The 9536-nt window shown below is 58.1% G+C and overlaps 1 protein-coding gene across 2 annotated transcripts; it reads left to right on the top strand.

The window, feature by feature from the left end:
* The first annotated feature begins 3350 nt into the window (after positions 1–3350).
* LOC118549261 (left-right determination factor 1-like) lies at positions 3351–6083 on the top strand. Of its 2 annotated transcripts, XM_078076863.1 has the most exons (5): positions 3351–3600; positions 4240–4282; positions 4385–4486; positions 4886–5128; positions 5407–6083. In XM_078076863.1, the coding sequence occupies exons 1-5, from the start codon at positions 3351–3353 to the stop codon at positions 5759–5761; spliced, it is 993 nt and encodes a 330-aa protein (XP_077932989.1). In that variant the 3' UTR covers positions 5762–6083. The 2 variants fall into 2 exon arrangements, with proteins under 2 accessions (XP_077932989.1, XP_035969422.1); XM_036113529.2 differs by having other exon boundaries at positions 4240–4486.
* Positions 6084–9536: the final 3453 nt, after the last annotated feature.

Genomic DNA, 9536 nt, shown 5'->3' with positions numbered 1-9536 from the left:
CTGTATCTATTGAAAAAAAAAAATCTGTGTATAATTGGACCGATGCAGTTCAGACCCATGGTGTTCAAAGGTGTTTGCATTCTTTGTACTGCATTCAGACCGTTACTACTCCTAGCATCCCAACATATCTCTGAAAGATAAAAGTCTCTACATACACCTGAAGTGAATAGAACACTGTGTGTTAACTATACTGGAATTAAACAACAACAACAAAAAAACCCCACCTCATTCTACCATTCCCTAGTTAAAAAAAAAAAAAAGTCTTTGCAAAACTTTAAAATCCCCAGCAATACAGGTTGGTAAATGGTATGGCTTTCTTCCGCCTTACAAAGCCTGGGGCAGAGAGGGCGGATCTAGACAGCTTTAGAAGTAGTCTTCCCTCCCACAGGTCAATAGGGGCGATTTTGTTGTTTTCCCGCTCTTGGAGCTCACCCTGGGCCCACCGTCCAGGCCAGACCGTCCGCCCGGAGACGCACATTCTCTGGGCCCGCATCCCAAGCTCTGTGTCACAAAGGCCGCGCCCTCCCTCCTGCTGGCTAATGAGCCCCTGGTAAAAAGTGTCCCAATCCACATTCGTGTTTTTCTTTTGGCCACTAGCTAATTGCCCAATTATTTTATTTCCCCAGCAAAACTTCAGTCGGCCTGGAATCCACATTCAGGACTAAAAGCCTGTGTCCAGGGAGTCAGGGGATTTGTCCTCTGTCTGTCTGCTTCTCCGTGGCCCCTGCCCAGCCCAGGCCTGACCCAACTGAGTCCCCAGCTTGTCTGGGGCCGGTGGGGGGGCGCCCTGCCCGCTTCAGAGGTCAAGCAGAACTGTGCCCTGGAAAGAGCTTTTGGGTGTGGAAGGAATTCGGGCCTAGGAATCGAAGGCTGGGCTTTCTGCCGGCAGCCATCAGAAACTGTGGGAGCTTGGGCAAGTGGTCACCTCTCTGAGCTTCGCTCTTCTTGGCTTTAGAAATGGGGGCAGCGGGGGACGGGGGGCAGATTGACCTGGACAGGCCATGTTGGCTCTCAGCTCCCTGAGTCTACAACATAGCGGGGGAGCGGAGCAGGGGGCCCCTTGCTGGGCAAACCCTCTGGGGTTTGCCAAATGCTCCCAGGCTCTCCCCGCCTAAGGGAGGTCCCCAGGATCTGGAAGCATTCTGTTTCCCAACTGTGGACCACCTGCCCAGGTGCCCACAGGCCCCGAGGGGCCCCACAAGCACCGGGTTCCGGAAGCCCATTCCTCAGTCAGAGATGCTGGGTGTTGGCTGGTTGTTTCAGTTCCCACTGAGGACAAAGCTCTAGAGTCGTCTCTCTGCTGGGAGGCCACCCCAGGAGTCCAGTGACAGGCCCGGGGGAGGCGGGAATCCAGCAAAGGACGGTCTTGCCCATTGACTTTCTTCTTGGGAAAGTGAAGTTTCAGTGTAACTGGCCGGTGACCCCAGGGGCAAAAGGGGCTTGGGACACTGAGGATTCCCAGGGGTCCTCAGCCCTGAGGGGTCTCCTGGGGTCAGGGGGAGAGCCTCATGTCCTCGTGCCCGGTCGGCCGGGGAGTAGCAGCACCGGGGTCCTGACCTCCCCCAGCCGTGGGACAGCAGGTCCCTGTGGAAACCAACACAGGGGGCCACACGGCCTCATTGTGAACTTCCAGCCCCCAGGGGGCTCCTGGGGCCTAGACGATGGGGGCCTGGGGAGGAGGTCCCTGGCCTGCGCGGGGCAGCCCGGGTGTTACTTCCTTGGCACCACCCTGGCCCGTGATAAGCCACCGGGCTTCCTCTCTGTAAGTGCACTCTTGCATATTTATGGAACAGCCGCTCAGGATAGCTTCCAGGGACTAAAGGCCACGGGTCCTGGGTCGCCTGCGAATGTGACACTCTGCACCTTTTGGCTTGACTTAAGGCCCAAATGTTTGCATCAAGTAAGTTCCTGCTGATCACTTGCAAAGAAAAGCTGCAGCTCTGCTCCCCGGCGGAGGCCGCGCTTGGCCCAGAGAGAGCAGGAGGCCCGTGGGGCCCTGCGGTGCAGGGGGGTCAGATCACGGGAGACGTGAGCTCCTCCCTCCCTCTGCATTGCTCCTTCCCTGAGCGGTATTCTGACTTTGCATCTGGAAGGTGCATGCGGACACCTGCCTCCTCTGTTGTTGCAAATACCTGCTCAGAGCTGAGAACAGTGCCTGGCACGCGGTGAGCACTCTAGAAACGATTGTTCTTGTTGGGGTCATTGTTAGAAAGGCCACGGGTAATAAGGGGGGCAAACCCTTATTGTGCACTTACTGTAGACCAGGCTCTGGGATGCGCCTCCTCCATGTGCTAATGCATTTGCTCTCCAGACTAGCCCTGTGAAGGAGACCCGATTATTACCACCCCTCCTTCAGAGGGGGAAACTGAGTCACTAAGGCCTTGAGGAACTTGCTAGAAGGTCCAACAGCCAGCAAGGCACACAGACCCCATATTTGCACCCAGCCAGTCTAAACCTGTGTTTGGGAGGCCCCGGGAGGCTCCCACTCCCGTGTGCTCCCCACCCGAGGCTTTGGACAGGACATGACTCTGGGCAGCTATGGCCTCACCTTCCAGGTCCCTGTCCCTTGACCCGGGTCCCCCTGAGCACCGGTATGAGTCCACGGCCGGACTCGGGGCGTGGAGCGCTCCCAGAGTGGCTGGCACAGCCTGACGGGCCTCGGCCGTGGGACTGCGAAGACGCTTGCAAAGTTGTCCTTTGTGGCACCGCCGGAGAGCCGGACCTGAGCGCGGCAGCTTCCTCGGTCAGGGACAGCACACGGTCTTCCGAGGGCCTGTGGAGAGCAGCAGGAGGGGGCCCGCAGGAACAGAGAAGGGGGGAAGACGGGCTGAGGGCTTCTGCGGGAGCTCGCTGAATGGGGCCTGGCCCAGAGCAGGCAGGAATGCAGAGTCCTCGCCCTCCTTCCTTCCTGATGAACACACGGAGACCCAGACTGGCCTCCAGGAAAGAGATTTCAACAGTTGCCCGATAGGATTCTCTTTCTTACAGAATAGGCCCACTTTTTCATAGGCTGGGACCAGGGCAGGGCCCGGGAAATTCAATAGGCACTGAAATCATCCCTGAGCTGCCCAGACAGCAATGGCCAGAGGCCCCGGGCTGGTGTGGCATCCAGACAGGCCTCTGTACCCGTTCTAGATGGCCCCCTCCTCCAGGCTCCTGGACCCGCCTGGCCGCTGACCTCCCAGGAGGTCCAAGGGGTGTGGCCTGGCTCCCCCCACCCCCAGGCCCGGCCCAGGGCTGGCTATAAAGCCGGCCCAGCCTGACCCTCGGCACAGCCAGCCCGGACCCTCCCGGAGCCGCCCCTGGGGACACGTCTGTCGCCTCCGCGGCTCGTGCTCGTGCGTGGCCCCATGCGGCCGCTGTGGCTGTGCTGGGCTCTTTGGGCGCTGCCCTTCCCCGGCCCCGGGGCCGCCTTGAGCGGGGAGCAGATCCGGGGCAGCCTGCTGCGGCAGCTGCACCTCAGCCAGGTGCCCATCCTGGATGGGGGCGACGCTGACGGGCTGGTCACCCCTGCCCACGTGACGGCCCAGTACGTGGCCCTGTTGCAGCGCAGCCACGGCGCCCGCTCTCGAGGGAAGAGGTTCAGCCAGAAATTCCGAGGTGAGGCCTCCCTGCGGCTGCGCCCCGCTCCTTGTCGGGGTGCCAACCGGGAGCTCAGGGGTTGGGGACACGGGGCGTGTGGGGAGGGTGTGGAACACGTCCCGCCGTTGGCCTCCGGACTCGGTAGCCCCGCTAAAGCTGCTCACAGGCCCCGGACTCCTCTTGGGGACATCTCCCCGGACGTGGGAGGCAGATGGGAGGAATTCAGGGCCCTTGCTCTGCTTCTTAGGACACTCAGCCAGCCACCAGAGGTCTCCATGGCAGGGCTCTCTGCCTCCCCTCCATTGCCCACCTCCCCCCCCTCCCCTCTCCCCCGTTTTGCAGTGCCCTTTGCCCAAAGAAGGCTACAGGTCTGGGGGCCTGGCTGGCTCAGCAGGTGGAGCATGTGACTCTTGATCTTGGGTTTGTGAGTTGGAGCCCCCGCTGGGCCTACCTAGAGATTACTTAGAAGTAAAATGTTCAAACAAACAGAAAAGAAGGCTGCATGTCTGTGCACTTGAGGGGCAGCCCCAGCCCCCACATTCTCCCTGGCATCTCCCTGGGGACTGCTGGGGAAATGCTGTTCACTGGCCGGGGGCCCAGCCCCCTCGCAGCCGTCCTGGTGCTGCACAGGCCTCCTGACCCTGCTCCTGTCCCCAGAGGTGGTGGGCAGGTGGCTGGCGTCGGAGGCCTCCACGCACCTGCTGGTGTTCAGCATGGAGCGGCGGCTGCCCCCCAACAGCGAGCTGGTGCGGGCCGTGCTGCGCCTCTTCCAGGAGCCGGTGCCCAGGGCCGCGCTCCGCAGGCTCGAGCGGCTGTCCCCGCACAGCGCCCGCGCCCGCGTCACCGTCGAGTGGCTGCACGTCCGCGAGGACAGCTCCAACCGCACCTCCCTGGTGGACTCTAGGTGGGGGCTGCAAGCGGGGAGGGGGCGGGGGAGGAGGGACGGGGAGGGGAGGGGAGGGGAGGGGAGGGGAGGGGGGTTCCTAGCTGGGGGGGGAGGGGAGGCGGGAGTCCCAGCACCGGGGGAGGAGACGGGAGGAGGAGAGGGGAGGGGCGCGGGCCGGGGGTCCCAGCGCGGGGGAGGGCGGAGGAGAGGGGCGCGGGCGGGGGTCCCAGCACGGGGGTGGGGGGCGGGGAAGTAGGTGTCCTAGAGTGGGGGGAGGGGGCGGGGGTCCCAGCGCGGGGGCGGGGAGGAGAGGGGCGCGGGCGGGGGTCCCAGCGCGGGCGTGGGGGGAGGGGGGCTCCCCAGGGTGAACCCGCAGCCCCCAGCTCAGGCCCCCGTCCCCGCGCCGCCCCGTCGCAGGCTGGTGTCCCTCCACGACAGCGGCTGGAAGGCCTTCGACGTGACCGAGGCCGTGACCTTCTGGCAGCAGCTGAGCCGGCCTCGGCAGCCCCTGCTCCTGCAGGTGACGGTGCAGACGGAGCACCTGGGCCCGCCGGCCGCGGGCGCCCACAGGCTGGTGCGCTTCGCCTCCCAGGGGCCGGCGGGCGCCGGGCAGGGCGAGCCCCAGCTGGAGCTGCACACGCTGGACCTGGGGGCCTACGGGTAGGCGCCCGGGCCGCATGGGGGGACCCCACTCTCAAGGCCAGCTCAGTCCGAGTGGGACTTTTCAGGGTGCCGTGAGAGTGAATGCCCGCAGGAGAGTCCCCTTCAGTCTCAGGACTAAGCGGTCTCGTGATGTACCGTTTGGTTGTTGGTAGTGACCCGTCCTTATCCTTTTGAACATAAGGAGCCCTGGGTGGCAAAGCTCCTCCCAGATGCCCCCCCCGGCCCCCCGGCCCCGGGCCCTCCCCGCTGACCTCTGCCTCTCCTTGCCCGCGCAGAGCTCAGGGCGATTGTGACCCCGAGGCGCCCGGGTCGGAGGCCCCCCGCTGCTGCCGCCAGGAGATGTACATCGACCTGCAGGGGATGAAGTGGGCTGAGAACTGGGTCCTGGAGCCCCCGGGCTTCCTGGCCTACGAGTGCGTGGGCGCCTGCCGGCAGCCCCTGCCCTTCAAGTGGCCGCTTCTGGGGCCTCGGCAGTGCATCGCCTCGGAAACGGCCTCGCTGCCCATGATCGTCCGCGTGGAGGAGGGAGGCAGGCCCAGGCCCCAGGTGGTCAGCCTGCCCAACATGAGGGTGCAGAGCTGTAGCTGCTCCTGGGACGGGGCGCCGGTGCCCCGGAAGCTGGAGCCTTAGGTGTGGGGCGTGGCCACCGCGGCGCCGCCCTGGACAGGTGCACAGAAGCAGGTCTGGACGTAGGTGTTAATTTCCTCCTTAGCAAGTGACCCCTGGCCCCACTCAGCGCCCCTGTTTTACTTTTCCTGCACGTTCTTCCTTTTCTTGTCCTCCTGTGCATCACCCCCACCCTAAGCACTTAGGTGAGTAACTAATGCGGCTCAGATTGCTGAGCTCTAGAAGGAAATCCCAGCCTCCTTGTTAAGGAACACAGCCGGGCATGGGCAGACTGCACGCGGGGAGCCTCTCTATGGCAAACTCTCAGCTGAGTATGGACAACATGCCCTATGATGTGAGCTGGGGAAACAGACTGATTACTGCATGATGGGAATTAAAACAAAATTTTTAAAAATCCCCCACTTTCCCCTAGGTAGGGAGGAGGTAAAAAAAAGAACACCCCTTCCCCAAGACGTTGACCCATTCTGGACTCTTGTAAACATGCTTGGGTCCCCACTCCCCTGAGAGATTGCTAGGAGGGAGGACGATGGGCTTCCAGCTGGGGTACTTGGTTTCTGGATCAAACAGGGTCACAACTGTGACCTCAAGCCAATGGGGAAGCCTTTGGGCCATCATTCCTTCTTAAAAGAGGAGGTGGGAGTCAGCTGAGTCATTACCCTGGGGGTCAGAGAGCCCAAACTTCACCGGCTCCCCTGCAGACCCAGCTTTTCCTGTTAGGTTATTTCCCCCACTGTTTTAGAAGCTTTACCACCAGAACCCAAATGTATTTACTTTTTCAAAAATGTAGCCAAAACAGTTGAGTGTAGATAATATGCCGAAATAAAGTGACGGTTTGCTCTGTGTCTCTGCATTTCGTTTCTGGTACCCTTTACACCAGAGAGAAGGGAGTGATGATGGGGATGAGAACTCATAATGATGTGAAGAGATGGGGAGACCAAGACCCCCGGTCTCTGGGGGTGCCAAACACTGCAATAACTAGGTTTGGATTAAGCTTTCATTTCTAATACTTATATTGTCCCCCAGCTCTCACTCCAAAACCGGTATCGTAAACAATCAGTCACACGGGCCCCTCTTTAGAAAACACTTTCCCCCTGGCAGTGTTTATGGGGACAGACACGGGGTGACAGTGGTGTGGCAAGCAACCTAACATTTATTGAGCACTCACTGTAAGCCAGGGTGCTGGACCAGGCAATTTTGTATACCTTACATCACTTAATTATTACAACGAATTCCTTAAGGTAGGTATTATGATTCCCATTTTCCAGATGAAGAAATCGAGGCGGGGCGATGCAAAGCTGTTGAATCTCTACGCTGAGGCATGGGTTATAACACTCCTTCCCACTGTGCTCCCCCCATCCCCCCACGTAAGCGTGTTCTGTTGATGACACGGGCGTTAGCCACCAGGTCATCTGGAAGCGGCCACACCTGGCAGTGCCCTAATGTAACCTTTCTAGGCAGCTGGGTTTCCTTATGCCTGGCTGTTGAAGTTCTTGGGCTCTGTTTTCACCCACAAAGCTCATTAATAACAACGGACTAGTGGAGGGGAAAATGGAGCCAGTCTCTGGACAGCCAGGATCTGAGAACGTAGCAAGCATATGGCTGGAGGCAGGGGAGAGGACTTGGCTCGGACAGAAAGGCCTAGATCACTTCCATCAGACATCTGAATGAAGCCCTTCTGCGTGGGATGCTGTGAGGACCAGGGCAGACCGTTTTCTTTACAAGAAGAGTATCCATACCTTCTAAAGAGTTCCATCAGCTACTCAGTGACCTATCTGCAGACTCCCAGCCAGACCATTCAATCAGTGGCAAGGATGGGCCTGCTCCCATCATCCCCTGTGAGCTAAAAAGTCCAGGAGATCGGCCTTATTTCAAAATATAAGAATGTGTTCCTTAGCACAGGGAGACGGTGTGGTACATAGAATGTTTTCCCCAATATACCCATGCCTCCCAATCCTTGGAGCCTGTGACTCTGTCATTTTATATTTCAAAGGGGATTTTGCAGATGTGATTAAGGTTACAGACCTCAGAATAAGGAGACGATCTTGGATTAACCAAGTACACGCAATCTAATCACAGAATTCCTTCAAAGTAGAGAACTTTGTCTGGCTGGAGGCACAGAGATGAGGCTTTAGGGAAGGTCAATGAGAAGATGTGACCGCCAGTTGACCCGTGAGCTGGACCCGGGCAAGGGAAGCTCCTCATCCCCTCTCCTGCCTTTGGAATGTTCCAGTCACCTTGCCCAGAAGCTGCCCCCAGGACAGCCTTGAGACAGTGATGTGGTACTGGGACCATCAGTACAAGACTGAACCCCCCCCCCCCCACTGAGGCCTCTCTATGAACAGTTAGGATGTGGCCAGTGGGCGCAGGGATCCACCTTCTCGCAGCCCCCAAGACAAGGCTCGTAGGTCGGTTCCCTGAGCTCCTTCAACCCATCTGGAGTGGACTGCCTCTTTCCTCCATCCCTCCCTGTCCACTGTGTCTGGGCGCTGGCTTGAGATCACACCTGGAGCTCCCAGGAGGATGCGAACCAACAGAGGCAGAAGAGGAGGCCAGAAAGATTTGAAGCAGGAAAAGGACCGGACACCTTTTGCCGTTACCGGTTTGCAGATGAAGGGGACCGTGAGCCCAGGAATGTGAGAGCCTTCGAGAAGCTGAGAACAACCCCTGGCTAGCAGCCAGCAAGGAAAGGGGACCTCAGTCCTACAGCCACACGGAGCCAAATTCTGCCAGCCCCCTGAATGAGTCTTGGTGCCGAATCTCCCCCAGAGCCTCTAGAGAAGGACTCGGATCAGCTGCCACCTTGATGTGGCCTGTGGGACCCAGAGCAGAGAAACCAGCTGGACCCACTGACCACTTGTGACCTGCAACACGTGAGGTAACACATTTATTCTGTGACGCAAAATTTGCAGGACATTTTTATGGCAGCAGCAGAAACGAAGACAGTCCGCCAAAGTCCATTAGAAGTGAGGTGTAATTATAATGTTTTCACTTAAAAGACAAAGTAACAGCATTAAAGGTAATTTTGAATGACTTGAAAATTGCCCATAATCCCTATGGTTTTTGCATGTGTCCTTTATATACAACCTGACCTGTTCACATACAACATGAATACATACTTGTTTTAAAAATCAGGTTTAGGGGCACCTGGGTGGCTCAGTCGTTAAGCGTCTGCCTTCGGCTCAGGTCATGATTCCAGGTCCTGGGATCGAGCCCCGCATCCGGCTCCCTGCTCGGCGGGAAGCCTGCTTCTCCCTCTCCCACTCCCCCTGCTTGTATTCCCTCTCTGGCTGTGTCTCTCCGTCAAATAAATAAATAAAATCTTAAAAAAAAAAAATCAGGTTTAAGGGCGCCTGGGTGGCTCAGTCTGTTAAGCGTCTGCCTTCGGCTCAGGTCATAATCTCAGGGTCCTGGGATCGAGTCCCACATCGGGTTCCTTGCTCAGCGGGGAGTCTGCTTCTCCCTCTGCCTCTGCCCCTCTCCCCCTGCTCGTGCTCTTTCTCTCTCGCTCAAATGAATAAAATCTTTTTAAAAAAATCAGGTTTAAGGTGTGCCTGACTTACAGAACAAAGAAGTGTCGAGTTATATTCCAAAGAGTCACATTGGATCTCTTTAGGTGGTGGGATTAAAAGCAATGTTCATTTTTCCATTTGCTGAAATTTAAATTTTTTCTACAATCAACATGGGTTATTTGTGTGATTAAAAAAAAAAGAAAGAAAGAAAGAAAAAGAAAAACCCATGCAAAATGTGCCTCCCTGGAGAGGTCCCTAAGTTAGGATGG

This window comes from Halichoerus grypus, chromosome 7 (genome assembly GCF_964656455.1).
Source record: "Halichoerus grypus chromosome 7, mHalGry1.hap1.1, whole genome shotgun sequence".
Taxonomy (NCBI): Eukaryota; Metazoa; Chordata; class Mammalia; order Carnivora; family Phocidae; genus Halichoerus; species Halichoerus grypus.
This window is presented reverse-complemented; position numbering and strand designations above follow the sequence as displayed.

What these genes read in the sequence shown, in the direction of transcription:
- LOC118549261 (XM_036113529.2), top strand. Translation starts at nt 3,351, where the DNA reads ATGCGGCCGCTGTGGCTGTGCTGGGCTCTTTGGGCGCTGCCCTTCCCC. An exon ending in GTTCAGCCAGAAATTCCGAG is followed by an intron (nt 3,601 to 4,239) that starts GTGAGGCCTCCC and finishes TCCTGTCCCCAG; the next exon opens with AGGTGGTGGGCAGGTGGCTG. An exon ending in CTGGACCTGGGGGCCTACGG is followed by an intron (nt 5,129 to 5,406) that starts GTAGGCGCCCGG and finishes TTGCCCGCGCAG; the next exon opens with AGCTCAGGGCGATTGTGACC.